Genomic DNA, 21,500 nt, shown 5'->3' with positions numbered 1-21,500 from the left:
TGTGGATTGTTTATTCTGTTACTGTTGGACTGTTTACCCGTTGTGATTCTCTGCTGCCTGCCCTGAACCTTGCCTGTTTACTGGACTGTGTTTGCTTGCCGCCTGCCCTGATCTCCGCCTGTGACCCGTTACTGTTTGTCTGCCGCCTGCCTCGACCATTGCCTGTTCCTGTTTATGTCTTTGCCTTTGCCCCTGTCTGTCTTGGTGTTAATTCTAAATAAAGCTGCAAATGGATCCCCATTCTGCCGACCCTTCATTACATATACAATGCATGTTTGAAAAAATCCATCAAGTTGACAGCCACCATTTAAATGTTTATATTTTAAAAACGAATTGGAGTAGAAATAATTTTAAAGTTAGTAGGCCTATTATAACTTTATTATTATTATAAAAATTTCCTTAAGTGTAATTTAGGTTTGTATACAAATAAGTTAATTTTAACCTACAATATTAATGTAGCACCAACTGATTTTTTTTCTTGAGAAAATTTGCCATGTACTGTACCTGATATACAGTATATCCAAAATAACTGATACTGAATCGAATTGCAAGCTTGTGAATCAAAATGCATAACTATGATGACAGACTGGCAGGAAATGATGCAAAACAGAAAACAAAGTCCAAACAGGGTGATATTTGACATACTGATAAGCCTAATCTTTCCATTATTGTTAATAATAGTTGCAACCTGCACTCTTAAATGTGCATTGAAAATTGCCAGCTGATAAACCCCCGGGAACACGAAAAACATGATTTTAATCATATAAACTGTTGTGTTTTGATGTTGTGCTACATTAAAATATGCACCTGTTATCAGGAGCTATTATGTTTTGTCTTATTTTGAAAAGTTAAAGAACATTTCAGTTTCTTTTTAAAGAAGGACTTTTGATACAAAGTCAAAGAAGGTGCAAGTGAGAGTTTGATCAAAGAAATGAGGGATTGTGAAAACAGTGTGAATAGAAAAGCATCATTAAATATAAAAGACAAAAGAATATTAGAGCCATATCCCAGCCAGAGAGATTCACATGTGTCCAGGAGAGACTAAAATGGGGCAGTGTGGACAATAATATTATTTATAAAAGATTGATTGATTGATTGGCTATTGCTCACTTGTGTGCACTCTTGGAGATCTGGAAAGCAAGATGGCGCCAGTGTACCTGTCGGCATGCCGTCTCTCCTGTCTGTCACAGTCTGTTGTACCTGTTGCACCTGCTCGTCTGACATCTGTGCTGTTTTTACTTTGCATGGTGGCGCACTGGTGTCGTGTAGACTCAGTGTTGACCTATGATCGTCAAGCTTTGCTCAACATCAAAAATTGTATGGGAGCTCATCCATTTTTGTCCTGTTCTGTATTCTCATTCTCAATCCTTGTTCAACCAAGCCGCGGTGGAGTGCGCTCGCCGGTTACCTTGCTGAATTCCTCCTCTAAGGAAGCGCCGCAGGAAGAGAGGTAATCGTGGTGGTGTTCAAGTGAGAATCAGACGGATAATTGCTTCCTCCATACAATCTGCTTAGTTTCTCTTGGATACTATAAACTTGGAGGGATTTCACTTGACGCGACGCTCATGGGATTATAGATATGTTTTCCATCTGCCTATTTTCCCGGACTTCTCACCCTCGTCAATCTGCTCTGCCCATCCGCGATCACAGATTCGCCACAGACTGATCAAATCTTTGCCAACTGGATTTTGTTCGAATGGATCTGCCCTCGTTACCGGAGTCTGATCTGAATATGACTCTAGTAAATGCTAGGTCTGTGTGCAACAAAACCTTTTTTTTTAAATGACTTTTCTACCAGTCATGACTTGGATATTTTATTCTTGACAGAGACTTGGGCCAGTGCTGGTGAGTCAACAGTCTTCGAAGAACTACCTATGTCCACCTACCTATAGCTTTATTAGTACCCCAAGGTCTGCTGGCAAGGGTGGTGGGGTCGCTATAGTTTTTAAACAATCACTTAACGTACGAACAGTTTCCGTTAGGGTTTACTCATCATTTGAGGTACAGCGTGTTGTGTTAGAATCTACTTCTTCTGCGCTATTCTGTGTTTTGATCTATAGGCCACCTAACCTGAACAGTGCTTTTATAAGCGATTTTTCTGAATTTTTAACTTCTATCCTGCCTTTGTATGACTGTATGCTAATTTTGGGTGACTTTAATATACATGTTTGCTGCCCAGGTCAACCCTTTGTTGCTGAATTTTGTAATGTCTTGGATTCTTTTGGTCTTATTCAACACATAAATCAAGCAACACATGTCCTTGGTCATACTCTCAACCTTTTATTGTCATATGGGACCCAGATTGATCATGTTAATATTGGAAAAAGCTTCCTTCTCTGATCACAATTGTTGTTTTTGTTTTTAATGTCCCTGCTGTGAGCTCTGCTGTGTTAACTACGCCTATAGGCTACTACTCCCATTTTATAAATTCACTTACTGCTACTTAGTTTAGTGAATGTTATCTAGCTAATGCTGTTGAATCATCTATCTTAAATGCTGCTGAGTCTTCCTCTGGGCCTGATGATTTGATTACTTTATTTTATACATTTTGTTCTAACATTTTAGATGCCATTGCACCCTTCAAGCTGAAACAGCCAAAGCAAAAATCTTATTACTGGCTGGACGATAATACTCGTTCTCTCAGACAGGCCTGTCGTAAAGCGGAGTGGAGATGAAAGCATGATCGTCCTTTGAGATTTTTAAAGACTGTCTGTTTAAGTTTCAGCATGCTGCAAAATTAGATAGATCAAGGTATTTTTCTGATTTAATTGCTACACATCATCATAGACTTAAGATTTTATTTACCACAATTAACTCAATAATTATTCCGAGTTGCCAATTTCACAGGGAACCGTCAGCTAAACTCTGTGATTAATTTTTAACGTTTTTTTCTGATAAAGTGACAGCCATTCGTTCTTCCTTCACTTTACAGTTTTCAGATCTGACCCCGATTTCGCTGGCTACCCCAGTATGCTTTTATCGTTTTCAACATGTTTCATTAAAGGATCTGGGTGATCTGGTTAACCGGATGAAAATAACTACCACATCACTTGACATTCTTCCCTCAGAGATTATAAAAGCGACTTTCTCTGAAATTGGCCCCAGTGTCCAAGTGTTGAGTAATTCATCTTTGGATGCTGGGTTAGTCCTGAATTATTTTAAACATGCTGTTGTTCAACCTTTGCTAAAGAAACAGGGTTTGGATGAGGATTGTTTAAATAATTATCGCCCTGTCTCTAAGCTATCGTTCTTGTCAAAGTTGTTAGAGAAAGTTGTGCAGTCACAATTGATCTTGTTTTTAAATTGAGCTAAGTTATTGGAACCTTTCCAATCTGGCTTCACTGCTTATCATAGCACAGTGTCACGATCACCAGTGAGAGTGCCCGTCATTGCCACCTGAGGGCACTCCACCCTGGACTACGCACATCATTTGGACACTATTTCCTATCTACCCTCATACCTTGTACTGATCACCCTGCACCTGCTACCCATTATACAATCACTCACTCACACATAAGACACTAGCACCCACACCTCCATGCGAAGTCTTGTTTAGCACCGTCTGACATTTCTGAGCGTTTCCCCTGGATTCCGTATTCTTGTGTTTGACCTTGGACTATTTCTCGTTTCTGATTCTCTGCTGCCTGCCTTGACCCTTGACCCTTGCCTGTTCCTGGATTGTGTATGTTTGCTGCCTGCCCTGATCTCTGCCTGCCTTGGAACTCTGATTGTTTGCTGCCTACCCTGATCACTGCCTGTCACTGTTTCTGCCACTGGCTCATCCTTGCTATTATTGTGTCTGTGAACTTAACTTCAATAAAAGCTGCAGATGGATCCTAACTCCGTTGACCCAATCTTAACAGAAGACTTCGCCAAACAAGGATCCAGCGGCTTCTCCAAGGAACGTTGGTCAGGTATGAATGCAGCGATTCTGCTGCTAGCGCTCAAGCAGGGCACACAATCACTCAAGGGTTACACTGGGGAATATTTGGCTTTGCTAATGGCTCAAAATTACCGGACTGTATATTAATAGACTTTTTCTGTGATGGCCTTAATCAGCCTTTAAAATCAAGAGTGATTCATGAGGGTCCTCGTTCGTCATTGGGTAGTTTTTGGATTATGTTCTGTGGACTGTTGGTTCATCATTCACTGTGGGTGTCGCGGAGGAACGCGATCCTGCACTCACTCGTATGATAGCAGCCGCGCTAGAACACGCTCACAAAATGGTGGCCACAACAACACCAAATCAAGTCCCAGTTGATCTTCCTGAGCCGAGTCAAGTCCCAGTTGATCTTCCTGAGCCAAGTCAAGTTACAGTTGATCTTCGTGAGTCAGGTCAAATCACAGCTGATCTTCGTGAATCCAGTCGCGTCTCCGCTGATCTTCCAGAGCCATGTCATGTCTCCACGGATCTTCCCGAGCCACGTCACGTCTCCACGGATCTTCCAGAGCCACATCACATCTCCGCGGATCTTCCAGAGCCACGTCATGTCTCTGCGGATCGTCCAGAGCCTCGTCACATCTTAGCAGATCTTTCAGAGCCTCGCCACATTATGTCTGACACCCCAGAGTCACATCTTGTTGCAGTTGTCGTACCACAACCCTCCTCTGTTCTGTTCCCAAACCAATAAATTTTAGCCCTCCTGCTCCTGAACTGATTCCCCTGTCTGCAACGCTCCCCATAATGGGGGTCGCCTTATGGGTTATCTGGGCCGCGTACATCACCACTGAATCTGCAGAGGTGGCGGCTTATGCTGCAGAACTTCTGGAGGTAGTTACTCACACTGCAGTTTCCCTAGAGGTGGCGGCATATGCTGCAGAACCTCACGAAGCGGCGGTGCTTGCTTCAGCTACTTGCACGGTGGTGGCATCCAGCGACACTCTCTCATCCTGTCCTGAATCAGCCACAGAGTCCGTTGATGAACTCTTGTCCTGTCTCGACCCAGCCGCAGAGGCTGTCTGTGAACTTGCGTCCTGTCCTGAATCAGCCACGGAGGCCATTTGCAAACTCTTGTCCTGTCTCGACCCAGCTGCAGAGGCTGTCTGTGAACTTTTGTCTTGCCCAGAACCAGCCACAGAGGCCATTTATGATTCCTCCCTGTTTTCCAATGGTACCACTGTAGAACCTCCAGAGGTGGCGGCATTCGCTGCAGACCCTCTAGAGGTGTCAGCGGTAACCAGCTATGAACTTTTGCCCTGTCCTGTCACGTCTAAGGAGGCCGTCTATGTACTTTTGCCCTGTCCTGTCACGGCAAAGGTGGCTGTCTGTGAGCCCTCAGCAGAGATGGCGGCCACGCCTGAGCCCTCAGTCGAGATGGCGGCCACGCCTGAGCTTTTAGAAATTGCAGCGCTGGCCATGGTGGCCACAGCCATTTGGTGTGTGCAGGCTGCGCACACATCAGCTCCAGCCCGTGAATCCGCTCCAGCCCTTGAATCCGCTCCTGCTCCAGAGCTCAGTCCTGTGTCAGTTCCAGCCCATGAATTTCCTGTCTGTCCTGAAACGACCATGGAGGTCATCCCTGAGTTCCTTGTCTGCCCTGATATGACCACGCGGGTCGTCCCTGAGTTTCCTGTCTGCCTCGACAATACCGTAAAGGTCATACCAGAACTGCTTGTTTTCCTCGACACAACCGCAGAGGTCGTTCCTGAACTGTCTGCCTGTCGCAACATGACCAGAGAGGACATTCTAGTCAGATCCTTGGAGAGCGTTCCTGAGCTCCCTGTCCGTTGTCTTACAGCCCTTGTGGCCAAAACTAACTTCTCTGAGCTCTATGTTTCAGATTCACCTGAACAGCCGTATTGGTTCCCAGTGTTACCAGATCTGCTGTGGTGGTCGTCTGCTCCACCATGGGGGTCTTCAAGCCTGTCTGCACTGCCGTGGTGGTCATCTGCTCCGCCGTGGGGGTCTTCAAGCCTGTCTACCTGGCCGTCTGTCCAGCCTTCTCTGCCCGGGCCGTCTATCCAGTCTTCTCCGTCCGGGCCATCTGCCCTGCCTCAGTCTCCAGGCCTTCTTCCTTTCCATGGACCTGGCCCACCATCTCGCCCACTGTTCCGCCTCCACTCCACCTCCCTCCAGGACTTTCTGGGTTTTGAGGTTCAGGAGCATCTGGAAGCTGCTCCTTAGGAAGGAGGCTATGTCACGATCACCATTGAGAGTGCCCGTCATTGCCACCAGAGGGCACTCCACCCTGGACTACACGCATCATTTGGACTCCATTTCCCATCTACCCTCATACCTTGGACTGATCACCTTGCACCTGCTACCCATTATACAATCACTCACTCACACATAAAAGAGACTTGCACCCACACCTCCATGCGAAGTCTTGTTTAGCACCGTCTGACATTTCTGAGCGTTTCCCCTGGATTCCGTATTCTTATGTTTGACCTTGGACTGTTTCACGTTTCTGATTCTCTGCTGCCTGCCTTGACCCTTGCCTGTTCCTGGATTGTGTATGTTTGCTGCCTGCCCTGATCTCTGCCTGCCTTGAAACTCTGATTGTTTGCTGCCTACCCCGATCACTGCCTGTCACTGTTTCTGCCACTGGCTCATCCTTGCTATTATTGTGTCTGTGAACTTAACTTCAATAAAAGCTGCAGATGGATCCTCACTCCGTTGACCCAATCTTAACACACAGAGTCTGCTTTGTGTAACATTTCTGTATCATTGGGCAAATTTTCCTCCTCTTCAGCTCCTATTATTAGTGGTGTACCTCAGGGCTCCATCTTGGGCCCGCTTCTCTTTAACTTGTATATGCATCCATTAGGGAGTATTATTAGAGGGCACGTTTCATTTCACTTATACGCTGATGATACCCAATTGTATATACCATTGAAAGCTGCCAATTCCATTCAACCGTTATTGGACTGTCTTGATGATGTCAAGAAATGGTTAAAAAATAACTTTCTCCAAATAAATGAAGACAAAACTGAAATTATTGTTTTTGGACCCCCGAGATTGAGAAATGGGCTCATAAATGAACTTGGCAATTATTTCCCCTCAATTTCTTCTCAGGTTAAGAACCTTGGTGTCATCTTGGATTCAGAATTATGCTTAACCAAGCAAATTAATTTGGTTGTTAAGAATAGTTTTTATCAATTACGGATTATTTCTAAACTTAAATCATTTTTGTCTTTTCGAGATTTGGAGAAGGTCATTCATGCTTTTATCACATTGCATTTAGATTATTGCAACTCATTGTATTTGGGTCTTCCTCAGTCATCCATTGCTCGCCTCCAGATGGTTCAAAATGCAGCTGCAAGGATGTTAACCAGAGCAAAGAAATTTGACCATGTCACCCCAATCTTAGCATCGCTCCATTGGCTCCCAGTCCATTTAATGATCCAGTTAAAAATGTTGTTGTTTGTTTTTAAAGCTCTTAATGATCAAGCCCCCTCTTATCTAAAAGATGATCTTATTCCACATTCATCCAGCAGATCCGTAAGGTCTTCTGATCAGTATCTCTTGTATGTCCCTTGATCACGTTTAAAAACCAAGGGCGACAGAGCTTTTTCAGTTGCTGCCCCTCGCTTATGGAATCAGTTGCCACTGGATATTTGCCTTGCAGCTTCTATTATCATTTTTAAGAAGAGGCTGAAAACATATCTTCTCTCCCAGGCGTTTTAATCTAATTTTAGTATTGTGTTACTGTAGTATTGTCTGTTGTTTTATTCTGATTTTATTTTTTTCTATATACTCTGTTCAGCAATTTGGTCAGCTTTGCTGTGTTTAAATGTGCTATATAAATAAAATTTACTTACTATTTTTTTTTAAGGTGGATTTTGCCCAACCGGACACTAGCTTAACCCGGACACTGATTAAAACGTCAATAACAAAATAATAACTAGGGAATCACCAAAACACAAGAATGACTGTGATTTTATTACATTAAGTGTAAGTGGCGATCTATAGTAGTTAATAAAGTAGGCTATATAATGTGTACTGATGGTAACAAGGTTTTGCTGTTGAGGCTCACATAGCCTCTCAAGGAGAAATCAAAACAAATGAGCACAGCACACACAAAGGAACTCAGTTAACACACTGCGGTAAAAAAATCTAAATGTTAATTTTTATATTTATCACATATGGTACAGTTAAGCAACATCACACGACTTCCTGAATACCATCACAATTGAAAAATGTGACACTGATTTCATACAACAGTTCAATAAACAAGTAGTTAATATTAAGTCACTTACATTTTATATGCAATATTGACTGTAGTGACTGTTTTGTTCAGCAGAGAAAATAGTTTCAAACAAAGATCACAGCAGAATCATAGCGTATCTCACTCGCAGCAAAACTCAGCTGTGTTTTTAATTCATTGTTTTGAACAAATCGGTTGAGTCAATGATTCAATGACCCGTTCATAAACAACTGCCTCATTCTGGAATGAATCATTTGTTTGAGCGAATCTTTTAAATGAATGATTTAATGAATCACTCATTAAGACGGTCACTTGCCGCCACCTAATGGCGGTTTAGTTTCATGTTTAAAAGTATCATTTTTTTCCCAACATTTATTTGTATTTTCAAAAAGTATTTAAAACAATCTCAAAACATTACTTAATGCAGTTTTTTCAGTGTAAATGATTTAATTCGATTAGTAACAGCCCTATAGTGTCTCATTCTAATTGAATTTATTGATCAAATTTAAGAATTTAAAATTAATCATACATTTAATTAGGGGGAAAAACACCCTTTATAAAGGTTAACAAATATGCGGGTTTAAATATATCAACGTTTTTAAGGTTGATAAGCCAACTGTGCTATTTTAACAGTGTATCATTATATGGCATGTTGCATATGATTTAGCATCGTTTGTGTCCCTGCTTTCTGTGACACTATAACAGGCCAGGATGCCACCAGTTGAGAAACACTGCAGAACAGTATATCTTACACTGCTGTAAAGTTGGTTTCATATTCGCACATTCAGACTTTGTTTTTCAATAGCTTTCCAACAGTGGATGTAAAAGTGTTAAAGGTGACCTATTATGCCCCTTTTTGCAAGATGTAATATAAGTCTCAGGTGTCCCCAGAATGTGACTGTGAAGTTTCAGCTCAAAATACCCCATGGATTTTTTATTATACCATGTTTTAACTGCCTATTTTTGGGTGGGAGAAAAAATGCGCTGATTTGGTGTGTGTACCTTTAAATGCAAATGAGCTCATGCTCCCTTCCCCCAAGCTCGGAGAAGCATCTTGCTGCAGTCTGAGGTGGACATCCAACCCGGTCCACATCCAAGTGTGACGTCAAAAGCCAGGCCCGCCCTGCAGCTGATTCTTAAGATTTTATTGGTCATGTCAATCACAGTACTGCTTGCCTACACCCAATACTGATCCCTAAAAATACCCATCACGGTAACCAATGAAATTACTTGCAGGGCGGGATTTCTGGTGAAGTGGTTTAGTGGGGAGTCACGAGGTGACGTGGGCACAGTTGTGACTTCTGACTTGGTGATGTGGGCGGGGTTGGATGTCCACCGCAGGCTGCAGTGAGCCCTACTTGCAAGCTTGCGATTCCAATACACTGAAGCATAAACAATACAGCAGAAGCTCACACAGCAAATATAACTTTCAAAATAGATCATTACAAACTGTTCGTGATTCAACATATCAGATCACGTAGGTATGACATATATTTTGTGGATGTTTGCTAACATTCAATTCTGAATGAGTTTGATAGCGTGCTGCATGGCTAACATGGCTAAAGCTACACACTGTTGGAGAGACTCAATAAGAATGAAAATGCGTTTATGAATTATACAGAATGCAAGCATTTTCGGGTTAAAAATTAAAATAATGATCTATTAAAATGGTCTACTTTGTAATGCTACAGCACATAGAGCTCAATACATTTTACATGGTGGTACAGGTTATTTAAAAATTGTCTGTAATGTCTTTTTTTAACCTTACTGAATATTCTACAGTTAATTTTTAACCTTAAAAAAACTTGGCAATTTTAATTTTTAGGATGACTTGTCTGTGTTTGTATGAACACGCTGTCCAGGCGTGTGGTGCTGAAGGCACATGGTTCTACTATGTGCCAATGTATTGCAATAACTGTTAAGTGTTTTAATTTTCTTTTTAATGAATAAAATTTTATATTTCAATAGTTTATGCCTTTAAAACAAAGAACATTTAAAATACTTAAAAGTTATCTCAATACACTGGGGCATAGTGGAACTGTGCACATTCAGCATCACACGTGTGGATGGCACCCCTATCACATGGGCTGGGTTGTGTCTTTATTAAAACAGGTTTATCATCTTCAGGTTTCAGGTTTACCAAACTTCAGCTGAGTTGTAGTATGTTCAGTAAGCTGTAAGAAAGAAATTCCAGTGTGTTCTGAAGCTTTCTGTTTTATCATGTTTTTTCTGTTTCAACCTATTGAGCTCTACATGTTACCATATATCAAAGTCAGCAGAACTCTGTAGATATGACAATACCCAAAATATGAGCTGTGCTGTGTTCTTTGGAGAGTGCTCAATAATGTTTAAGTGGTTTGGGGTTAATTTGTGCAAACACTTAAATCTCCATTTTTGTCACCTGATGGAGTTTGGGTTCCTTGCCGCTGTCGCCTCTGGCTTGCTTAGTTGGGGACACTTGATATTCAACAATGTTCCCTTTCATGGGAACTTCGAGCTGCGTCGAGACGCATTGGGAACGCTCCTGCGTGATTGCGTCATGAAGCACTTGTGAAATCGAACCAGTGGCGTGACGGAAAGTCAGAGGCGGGTGACGTCACAGACCAGGAAACTATAAAGCATACCCAGAACAAAGAACGCTAGCTTCTGTGTCTTCAGCAAGCGTTCTGTGTTATCGTGTCTTATTTGGTGTTGTCTGTCAGTTACATATACAGAAACGATCTCTTTGTTTGAGGACAAGAGTATTAGTGTTACACCACACACACACACACACGGGTGGGGATACACACAAGCTCTGTGTTGTTTGTATGGGAGTGGAGCATGCCCAGGCAGCCCTCAAGGGGGTTGCTTGCGAGCATTATGATAAGTTTAATATAAAACCTCTCCGCTCCTGCCGGGCATTTTTTGAGGAGGGCGCCGCGGCTCGCGTTCCTCGTGGTCGGGTCCCGCTTCTGCCGAGGCAGAGCGGCGGCTCAGATCATGGGGTTCACAGATGAATCTGGCAGAGGGGTTAGAGATTGGCGCCACCCTTTCTCTGCCCTTACCTGCCAGGTCCAGTGCCTTTATCCCAGGTGGAAGCACGCTCTGCGGTTTCTTCCCCCCGGGTTGAGGCACCGGTATTTCACATGTCCAGCTCTGAGGAGGTGGATATTCTGATATCGATCTGAGGACTCGCCACCTCACACACATATTGTGTTTTCAAAATCACACGTCTATTATTCTAACATCAAAAACAAACCAGTTGTGTTTGAAAGCCATGATTATTTTTGTGTTTTATTTGAAATATTTAGACCGTGATATACTTGTCTGATTGTTTATTTGCTCCATTTAATTTTTCAGAAATTAAATCAAATATCTTTCTGATTTTGTAAACTTACAAATTTTGAAGATATAGCGAAAAGCAGTTTGAATGTGTTCCTCCCTGTGCTACACTACAAAGCGAGTGGGGATACACACGATTTATGTGTTGTTTGCTGGGAGTGGAGCATGCACGTCAGCTCACATGGGGCTGACAGTGTTCATTCATAAAAATGTCCCGAAGTGTAAAGAAAAGCATGCACTAGCGGGAGTTTTTAGCTCCACTCCTGTTGGCTTCGTTCTCAAGAGAATAAAAGTCTAATGCAAGGCTCGGATCTCGCATTTGCCGAGGCAGCACGTGGATTAGGTCTGCAATAAAGAATATATGGCTCGAATCTCGCTTTTGCTGAGGCTACGCATAGATTACGTGCCCGTAATTTATATATATGTATTTATATATATTTGGAGGGAACTGAGCAGACGGGAGTTTCCCTTTCTCTCTTTCCCTATAATCCCTTGCAAACTATTACGAGCTATAATTCTTTTTTTCTAATATATTCAGCCTGTCATTCAGCCATTCTGTCTGTTTGTTTTTTGGCTGCATTTAATTTGAGAATTAAATGAAATAATGGAAACTTCTTCCAAATATTTCTTATTGGGTACTGCTCACAATAGAAAAGGGTTACAGAATTCAGTTCGGGTCTCGCCCGCCCCAGTTCATCGGGGTCCTCCCTACGGTGGTGGACCCCGAGCAGTCTCTGGTATTGGAACAGGAAGTTCTGACGCTCTTGCAAAAAGGAGCTATAGAAAGGGTTTCTCCTCCCAGCAAGCTGTCAGGGTTTTACAGCCGTTACTTCTTTGTTCCAAAGAAGGATGGAGGGTTGCTCAAGTTCAAGATGCTTACACAATTTCAACAGATCATTCCACAGATCAGTTCCGAGGACTGGTTTGTGACAATAGATCTGAAAGATGCTTACTTTCATGTATCCATCCATTCTTAGCACAGGAAGTTCCTCAGGTTTGCTTTTGGGGGTGAAGCTTATCAATACCGGGTTCTTCCTTTCGGCCTAGCACTTTCACCCCGCACCTTCACAAAATGCGTGGATGCATCTCTGTCTCCTCTGAGATTCCAGGGCATTCGCGTATGGAATTATATCGACAATTGTTTAATGTTAGCTCAATTCAAGCGCATGGCAGTTCAACATCGAGATGTCGTTCTGTCTCACATGAGAAGGTTAGGGCTAAGACTCAATGCCAAGTAGAGTGGTAATCTGGGATTCAACTACGATGCAGGCACATCTATCTCCTGCTCGTGTGAATTCCATTCTCTCAGCCGTGAATAGGGTGAAATTAGGCCAGTCACTCACTGTAAAACAGTTTCAGAGACTGTTGGGTCTGATGGCAGCTGCGTCCAACATGATACCTTTTGGCCTGCTGCAGGAAACCCTTACAGTGGTGGCTCAGGACCAAGGAGTTTTCTCCGAGGGGCAATCCATTTCACATTATCAAGGTCACGCGGCAATGCTTTTGTGCCTTAGTCATGTGGAAAAACCTGAGGGGCCATCATGTGTTGGTCCGCACGGACAACATGCCAGTGGTCTCCTTTATCAACCATCCGGGGGTCTGAGGTCTCGCCACCTGTGCAGTTTGGCCCATTGGATCCTCCTGTGGGCCCAGGGGAAGCTCCTCTCCCTGAGAGTGGCTAACATGCCGGGGCATCAAAATGTGGGGGCAGACATCCTGTCGAGGCAGGGGCCAAGGCCCGGGGAATGGAGACTCCACCCCGAGGTGGTGGAGCTCATATGGAAAAACTTCGGTCGAGTGGAAGTCGACCTATTTGCTTCGAAAGAAACAACTCATTGCCCAATGTGGTTTTCTCTCACTCATCTAGCCCCTCTGGGTCTGGATGCCATTGTGCCGACGTGGCCGAGGCTACGTCTGTACACACTTCCCCCAGTTGCTCTGCTCCCAGGAGTTCTGGAGAGGGTTCGCCGGGACAGGGTCCGTCTCATATTGGTAGCCCCGTTCTGGCCAACCCAAGTCTGGTTTGCGGACCTTGTGGAAACTGTGGGCCTGGCCTCTGAGGGGACTAGGCTCATAGAATCCGGTCTCTCAACCGAGGTTGCGGAGACCATACTCCACTCCAGAGCTCCCTCCACAAGAAAGTTGTATGCATACAAATGGAAGTTGTTTTCTACCTGGTGTAGACAACGTCAGTTGGACCCTGTCCACTATTCTGTCAGCTTAGTGCTGCAATTCCTCCAAGAAAAGTTCTCGGATGGTTTGTCTCCTTCCACCTTAAAAGTTTATGTAGCGGCTATATCCGCCTATCATGCTCTTCTGGGTGACTCTTCTGTGGAAAGAGATCCCCTAGTCATACACTTTCTTCGTGGTACTCTCCTCCATTTACCAGTCCAGATCAGGAAAGACTCAATCTGCTTTGCCCGGTTAGCGCTTTTTACAATGTAGATTGTGTCAAAGCAGCTTTACATTGATAACTGGTACATTGTTTGGCTGCACAGCAGCTCTTAAAGAATAGTGTCAATGCAGGCAGATCAAAGCACTGTTGAAATCAAATGTCAAGTCAAGTGTCCCCAACTAAGCAAGCCAGAGGCGACAGCGACCCCTAAGAAGGGAGGCCCTGCGTCTAAACAGAGAATGAGCAAGTGGGTGGTCGAGGCTATCTCACTTGCTTATGAATCTACCGGACAGCCTTCTCCTTTGGCTGTCCGGGCACATTCTACCAGGGGTATGGCTGCCTCAAAGGCTTTAATCTCGGGGGTCCCCCTCCAAGATATATGTGATGCGGCTGGGTGGTCCTCTCAGCATACGTTCATCAGGTTTTATAACCTTGACTTAGGCTCCACTCCGGGGTGTGCTGTGCTCTCGTCGTAAGATAACAGTGCGCTTGGCATTATGGCATAGTTGGGATAGGGTTCCTAATGCGTCTCGACGCAGCTTGAAGTTCCCATGAAAGGGAACGTCTCGGGTTATTGATGCAACCCTGGTTCCCTGAATAGGGAACGAGATGCTGCGTCACCTTGCCATACTTCCCTGCATGCCTGTGAGCATCTTGCTTCATCCAATCAGAAGCTAGCGTTCTTTGTTCTGGGTATGCTTTATAGTTTCCTGGTCTGTGACGTCACCCACCTCTGACGTTCCGTCACTCCATTGGTTCGATTTCACAAGTGCTTCATGACGCAATCACGCAGGAGCATTCCCAAAGCATCTTGACGCAGCGTCTTGTTCCGTATTCAGGGAACCAGGGTTACACCAGTAACCCGAGACATTTTTGATCTGCCTGCATTGACACTATTGTATGTAATCTGAACTGGACGATGACATCACTGTTTTCCCCAGAGCTGCTGTATAGATAAATTAACTAAATGAATAACTACGAAATGAATCAGTACTGAACTTACTTAAGCTGGACAATGACACCATTTTCTTCTAGAGCTGCTGTGCAGCCAAAAAAAATTTCCTACTATCACTGTAAAGCTGCTTTGACACAATATGCGTTGTAAAAAGTGCTATTAATAAAGGTGACTTGACTGAAAAGATATTTTAACTTCAAGGTGCAGGTAAGAGCATCTAGGAGATTTTACACATAATCCAAATCATGCTTAAGATTTTTAAATTTGTATTTGTGTAATCCATTTAAAAAATATTAAAACCTAAATGTTGATTAATTAACTGTTAATTGTTTTGATTTCTTTTTATTTAAATACACTGGGGCACAGAGGAACCATGCACATTCAGCACCATGTGCATGGACAGCGACATGTCATAAAAATAGTCTTATATATACATAGATTTTTCAGTTGTAGAATGTGGTTGTCACTCCCATATTTTACTGAACTATGTGTGTACACAGCAGGAGTAAGCACTAAAAGGTGAACTGATAACCAAATAAACCACTGCAGTGTGTATGTGGCCTGTGCGATGTAGATGTCCTTTAGAGGGTGCTTGATAATGATATAGTGATTTTGGGTCAATCTCTGCACCGACTAAAAAGATATTGAAACTTTAGGGTGCAGGTAGTGCAACTTAGAGATGTTAGTTTTATTCTGTTTTCTACATAAGGGCTGTAATGTTGAAACCTTAATGTTGTCTCATTAAAAATTCAAAATACTTAAGTATTTCAATTTCTATTTCAATGTTCAGCACCACATGAATGGACAGTGACATGTCAAACAAACATACAAAAGTCTTTGTAAAACTTAATATTGCCAAATTCATCTGAGGTCAAAGTTTTATTTGCCCAGTAAGGTTAAAGAAAGACATTACAGATTATTTTAAAACAATCTGTTCAACCATGAAACATGTATGGAGCTCTGTATGTTATCTCATTACAAAGTCAAATGAACTCATTATATTTGGTCATAGTCAAACTATAAAGTGTAGTGTGCACTTTAGAGTGTGTTTGATCATTTTAAAATTGTTTAAGGGCAATCTGCATAACCATTACAAATATATTGAAGTTAATTTCAATTAATTAATTGACATGTTTTAATTAATTAATTAATTCCATTAATAAGGATTTAAAAGTTGTTTTAAAACCATTTGTTTATCCAAATAAAACCAACTGAACCTTGTATGTTGCCTCATCCAGAACAATCCAGCAGAAAAACTCATCTTTTACCACATGTGTGGACAATGAGTGTGCATGTGAGTGCAAACATATCTTTATAAACATCTCGAAACTTCATCTGAGGTAAAACATTGACCTATATAGTATGTTCAGTAGGCTGCAAGGAAGAAATTCAGCATGTTCTGAATATTTCTGCTCCATCTTGTAATCTATAGAGTGCTATATGTTACTGTTTAAAAGTCAGTAGAATTCAGCAAATATGACCCAATAATAATACCCAAACTATAAGGTGTAGTATGTCATTTAAAGGTTGCTTGTCAATGATAAAGTCGTTTTGGGTCAATCTGTTAAACGACTGAAAAGATATATATATATAAAAAAACTTAAACGTTGAGTTAAAGATGTTACATGTCCTCTAAGTTGCACATAAGGGCTGTAATATTTTGAAATGAATTTGTAATTAAAAAACAAAAGTTAATGCTGTTAGGGCCAGTCTTTGCCACCAATTAAAAGTTACTGAAATTTGTAGGTGCAAAGCTGTCATACTAAAATTTAGAGTAAGAGTGTGTGAAACGTTTTCCAAAATTTACCATATTTGACAAATCACTTCAAATATTAATATATATTATTAACACTTTTAATGAAAGTAAACAACCTAACTTTAACCAAAGGTGAAAACTGGAAAGCTACAGGTACAAGCTTTAATTTATCATATTGTTTAGGTTAAAACCTGCCTCATTAAAAAGGGAACAGAACTTGTGTGTCTATACAACATAAGTATGAACATGAACATGAAGTTCATACTTTGTATTCAAATCATAGATTGATAGATAGATAGATAGATAGATAGATCTTAAATGTCTTAGAACTGTAGATTTCTGCAATATGGACATTACTTTGTCACAGTCTCCTGAAAATAGATTACTCTTTCTTGTAATGTAGAAACATGCATTTTCTGTCAAGCTTTTTTTATGTACAGATGTTCAACCACTTGTTTTGGTAAGTTTCTATATCAAATAAAATAGAAATGTTCAGGTTAGAAGCCTGGGTGAATAGACGTCAAATATGTCATGTCATTTGTAGACAGTCCCTTAAAGATTGTTGACGTCATCACCATCCATAGAAATCAATGGTTTTTTTTTATGTTTTTATAAAACAACGATTACAAGAGAAAACAGAGTTGTAGCTGATAGTCATGCTTGGCAATAATAATAATAATTTACTCATACAAACCTCTTTGCATACACCGTATAAACATTATTGAGAGCAGAGCTCCGAATATGTGAATATGAAACCAACTTTTGCAGTACTTCTTACTTAAAATAATTAAATAAGTCAGTGCCTTTAAAAGTTATTTGTCTGAATCAATTCAAATGTATAGTCAACATTATTGCTTACGTCTATCATGCACCAAACACAAACCTCTCTCTTTTTGTCCAATTGTTTTGTTTTCTCAGACCGCTGTCCACATCTTAGTATGCCTGTAGAGACCGATGAGTCTATGACTTCGTCTTCTCTCAATCTGGTCTGGCCTGCGTGCCAGCAGTGCCAGTCACACAACCCTAAAGAGGCAGGCAAAAGTGGTAGATTCAGCCCTGAGATGTGTCTCCATGATGTAAGCAGGCTGGATTATCTAGATGGTTGCTGTGGGCTTACTCCTAAAGTTTTAAGGGTTAGTCCCTTCACCAAACTCTCCATAAGTGATTCACAACACACAGCGAGTCCTGCAGGCCTGCCCAGTCTCTACTTGCCTCAAAGTTCAGGAAGACACATTCCGAGAGACTGTAGAGCCCACATAGAAGATCTCAGTGAAGACTTCTCAGGCATCAACATTCAAAACCGCTGCAATTCCGCTGGCCTATATTCAAACGCCCGAAACCATGTGAGTGAGGATGAGGAGAGTCTAGAAAAGCCTAGTCCTCTTCGCTCTGACCTGGGTGAGAATTTTTGCAGGTATTCTCCATCAAAACAGCCAGGATTTTATGGTACGTCTGTTACTGGTATGATTTAAGGGGTCATGATATGAGGAATTTTCTTTAATCTGGTTTTGACATACAAGATTTTTTTACAGAAATTCTGTGTTGTAAAAACATAAAACTTTATCAATTATGTTAAAGTCTTTTAATCTTTTAAAATGTAATAAAATGACATTTGAATAATTCCTCTTATGGCATAATAAAGTGCTGGATAACAGGTTTACTGTTAAAATTAAAACATGGAAGAAAAAATGTCATTATTATTATTATCTCTTTGAGAAGTACATTCTACTGTGCAATAATAATATATTTCCCACAATTTCTTCAAGTTAAACCGAACTTTTACTTTGAAGACCATTGTGTTATTAGAGGTATCAGAGGTTTTATATTAGAAATAAGGTCAAAGAAATCTCTTTTAAACTTATACACAGATTTTATCCAGCAAATCATTATTTATAGAATTTGCATTATTATTATTTACATTATTTATATTAATACAGTCACCGTGATTTTGCCAAGTAAGTTCCTGGATCAACATCCTTACCCTATCCCTACCCCTAAACCTAACCCTACCCATAAGTTATCCTTAAAATCAGAGGGAAAAGATTAACGCTGATATAGAAGCACCTAACCCTGGTTGTAAGCCTAAACTTGACATAAAATTGTAAACTTGTCCCTTGAATCTGATTGGTTGATTGGAATGTTGGATCAACATAGGTGTTGATCCAGGAACATGACGCACTTGGTGAAATCACATTCACTGTATTGACAGATTGTGGTAAGAGAAAATTATCAATGAAAATATTCAGTGCTCAAGATCTCTCACTTTTATGGGATTTTTTTTTTTTTTTTTTTTTTGCTTGACTGAATATTCTAAAAAGGATGAAAAGTGCTTTTATTTAATTAATTTACTTATATTTTTGACCAAATTTCACATTCATAATTACAAGTTTACTGATAAAAAATTTCACATTTTTATTACCCTTATTCTGATTTTTATATTTTAGATTTAGACAGCAAACACTGAAAAAAAAAACTTAAAAGATTTAATTAATAAAATCCTTGTAACAATTTGCACTACAAAATGAAGTGAAGTGACATGTGGCCAAGTATGGTGACCCATACTCGGAATTTGTGCTCTGCATTTAACCCATCCAAGTGCACGGACACACACCTTGAACACACACCTGGAGCATTAAGTAAATAAAACTTAAATATATTTAATTTATTTTTCACATATAGAATTAAGTAAAATCTACTTAACTAAGTTAAGTAAATTTAACAAAATTAACTTTTTACTTAAATAATATAACATTGAATTAAACCATGCTTTTAAAGCGTATGCTTTACTTAGAAACATCTAAGTAAATGATACAATAGATATCATGCAGACACCATATCTACACAATGCAGTAACATTCGATAGATCGTTTGAGTATGAATGTTTCATTTCGAGTAGAAAATGAACTCCAGATGTCACAAAATTGCAAGTTACTAATCCTAATAACAAAAAAAGCAATGATAAATCAGTGTAAATACAACTCGAAAACAGCAACAAAAAAAAACAACCTAATTAATTATTCATGCCCCAGTGCATGATGGGAACACCAGTATCAGAAAAGTTGATTAAAGATTAGATTAAAATTTAGATTAAAATTTACTTAATATTTCTAGGTTTATGTGCAATGACTATAAAACGTAACTATTACAAGCAAATGCATAATAAGTTTCTTTTTCCACTTAGTTAATTTATTACATGAATTAAATGTGTATATATTTCAGATTTGACTTAGGAAATTCTAGTTCCCATTCAGTTACGTCGATACTGACGTAATGGGGTCTCGCTTGGGAGCCCCAGTCACCTCCAAATGGTACAAAACGAGCCAATGGGAATTAGCCAGTGAGATTTACATGCCACACCACTCATCCCTGAGAGCTTCAGCTAAAAGAGCAGTCCCTAAAAGAGCAAGCATGGGTGTTCAGCGTCTTTTTCAAGATGTTTTTCACCCGTGGATGCGGTCGTTTCCTGACCTCTGACGGCCACCATCGCTGTCTCACATGCCTGGGCAAACAGCATGCCGAGGCTGCGCTCGTGGATGATACATGCCCTCACTATGAGGGCATGTCCATGTTGGCGTTGCGATCGAGACTCTCCTTCTTTAACACGGAGGGACGATTCCCTCTGCTGCTTCCCCGGCCCCCGCGCCTTCTCTCAGTAGAGCTGCGGGTCTGGTTAGCTCTTTGGGAGATCTGAGGGTTACAGTGGGAGCTTCTTCGTTGGGTCCGCCCCCACGAACCTCCCACTCCTCCAGCACGCCATGTGCCATCGAGTTACCGGATGCTGGTGCGGCTGCCTCAACTGAGGTACCCCATGTCACATTAGGCACTCCGGATGAGGATCTGATGTCAATCGCTGCTTTGGAGAGCGGGCTTTTGTCCTCTGGACAGGATTAGGACGTCGAACTTCCACCCTCGGGGTGGTCGTTCAGGCGGATTCAGATTCAGAGTTGATGGCCATGCTTGCCCGGGCCGCCGTGGACATTGGGCTCGAGTGGAACCCTCCACCGGCTGGATGATTGGTTCCTGGGTGTGGGGCGTGGTTCTCAGCCACTTGCTGCCCTAGTGCCATTCTTCCCGGATGTGCGTGAGGAGGTTCAGAAGACGTGGAAGGCACCTTTTACTGCCAGGAACCGTTCTTCCGCCTCCTCCACTCTCACTACCCTCGATGGTGGAACCGCCAAGGGTTACGTGGACATTCCACAGGTGAAGCGTGCAATTGCACTGCACTTGTGCCCGCAACATGCTGCCACCTGGCAGAAACATCCGTGTCTCCCGTCCAAGGCGAGTAAGACGACGGCAGCTCTGGCTGCTAAGGCTTACTCTGCCGCTGGACAGGCGGCCTCCGCCCTGCATGCCATGGCCATCTTGCAGGTCCATCAGGCAAATGCTCTGAAAGAGCTGCACAAGGGTAGTTCTGAGCCAGGGTTGTTGCAAGAACTGCGCACAGCGACTGACCTTGCCCTCCGACGAAAGTCACAGCCCTTGGCCCTTGGCCAGACGATGTCCACCCTGGTGGTCCAGGAGCGTCATCTCTGGTTGGACCTGACTGAAACGAAGGACGCCGACAATGTTCGCTTTCTAGACACCCCCATTTCCCATGCCGGCGACACTGTCGAGGACTTTGCCCAACAGTTCTCGGCAGTCCAGAAGCAGACGGAGGCCATAAAATACATCTTGCCCTGGCGTGATACGGCCACCGCTCCACCACGAGCTGGCACCCAACCTGCTCATCGCCGAGAGCATCCCACTGTGGCTGCACAGGCTCCCGGGAAACAAGAACCATCCCGTCCTCCCCGAGCCCCCCAAAGGAAGGCGACGCAGTCCACTCAGGCCGCTAAGCCCTCTAAGAAGAAGCCTCCACAGTGGCCCTGAGACGGGTTGCCTAGAGATGGACTCTCCTTCAAGAGGGTCGGGGACCTGCAAGCATTT

General features: G+C 42.1%; 2 protein-coding genes across 9 annotated transcripts in view; one reads left to right on the top strand and one right to left on the bottom strand.

The window, feature by feature from the left end:
- LOC127502714 (DNA polymerase zeta catalytic subunit-like) overlaps positions 1–21,500 on the bottom strand; it is an 845,784-nt gene that overhangs the window by 188,614 nt on the left and 635,670 nt on the right. The gene's annotated exons all lie outside the window — the stretch shown is intronic.
- traf3ip2a (TRAF3 interacting protein 2a) overlaps positions 1–21,500 on the top strand; it is a 90,737-nt gene that overhangs the window by 29,736 nt on the left and 39,501 nt on the right. For 4 of the 8 annotated variants that reach the window (XM_051875996.1, XM_051875998.1, XM_051875997.1 and 1 more), the window contains one exon: positions 17,493–18,020. The exons of 3 other annotated variants lie outside the window; for them this stretch is intronic. In XM_051875996.1, coding sequence (XP_051731956.1) covers positions 17,493–18,020 — 528 coding nt within the window. The remainder of the gene's footprint in view (positions 1–17,492; positions 18,021–21,500) is intronic. One more of the 8 variants, XM_051876000.1, reaches the window with a different exon arrangement.

This window comes from Ctenopharyngodon idella, chromosome 20 (genome assembly GCF_019924925.1).
Source record: "Ctenopharyngodon idella isolate HZGC_01 chromosome 20, HZGC01, whole genome shotgun sequence".
Classification (NCBI taxonomy): domain Eukaryota; kingdom Metazoa; phylum Chordata; class Actinopteri; order Cypriniformes; family Xenocyprididae; genus Ctenopharyngodon; species Ctenopharyngodon idella.
Note: the sequence above shows the minus strand (reverse complement) of the source record. Positions and strands in the feature narration are given on the sequence as shown.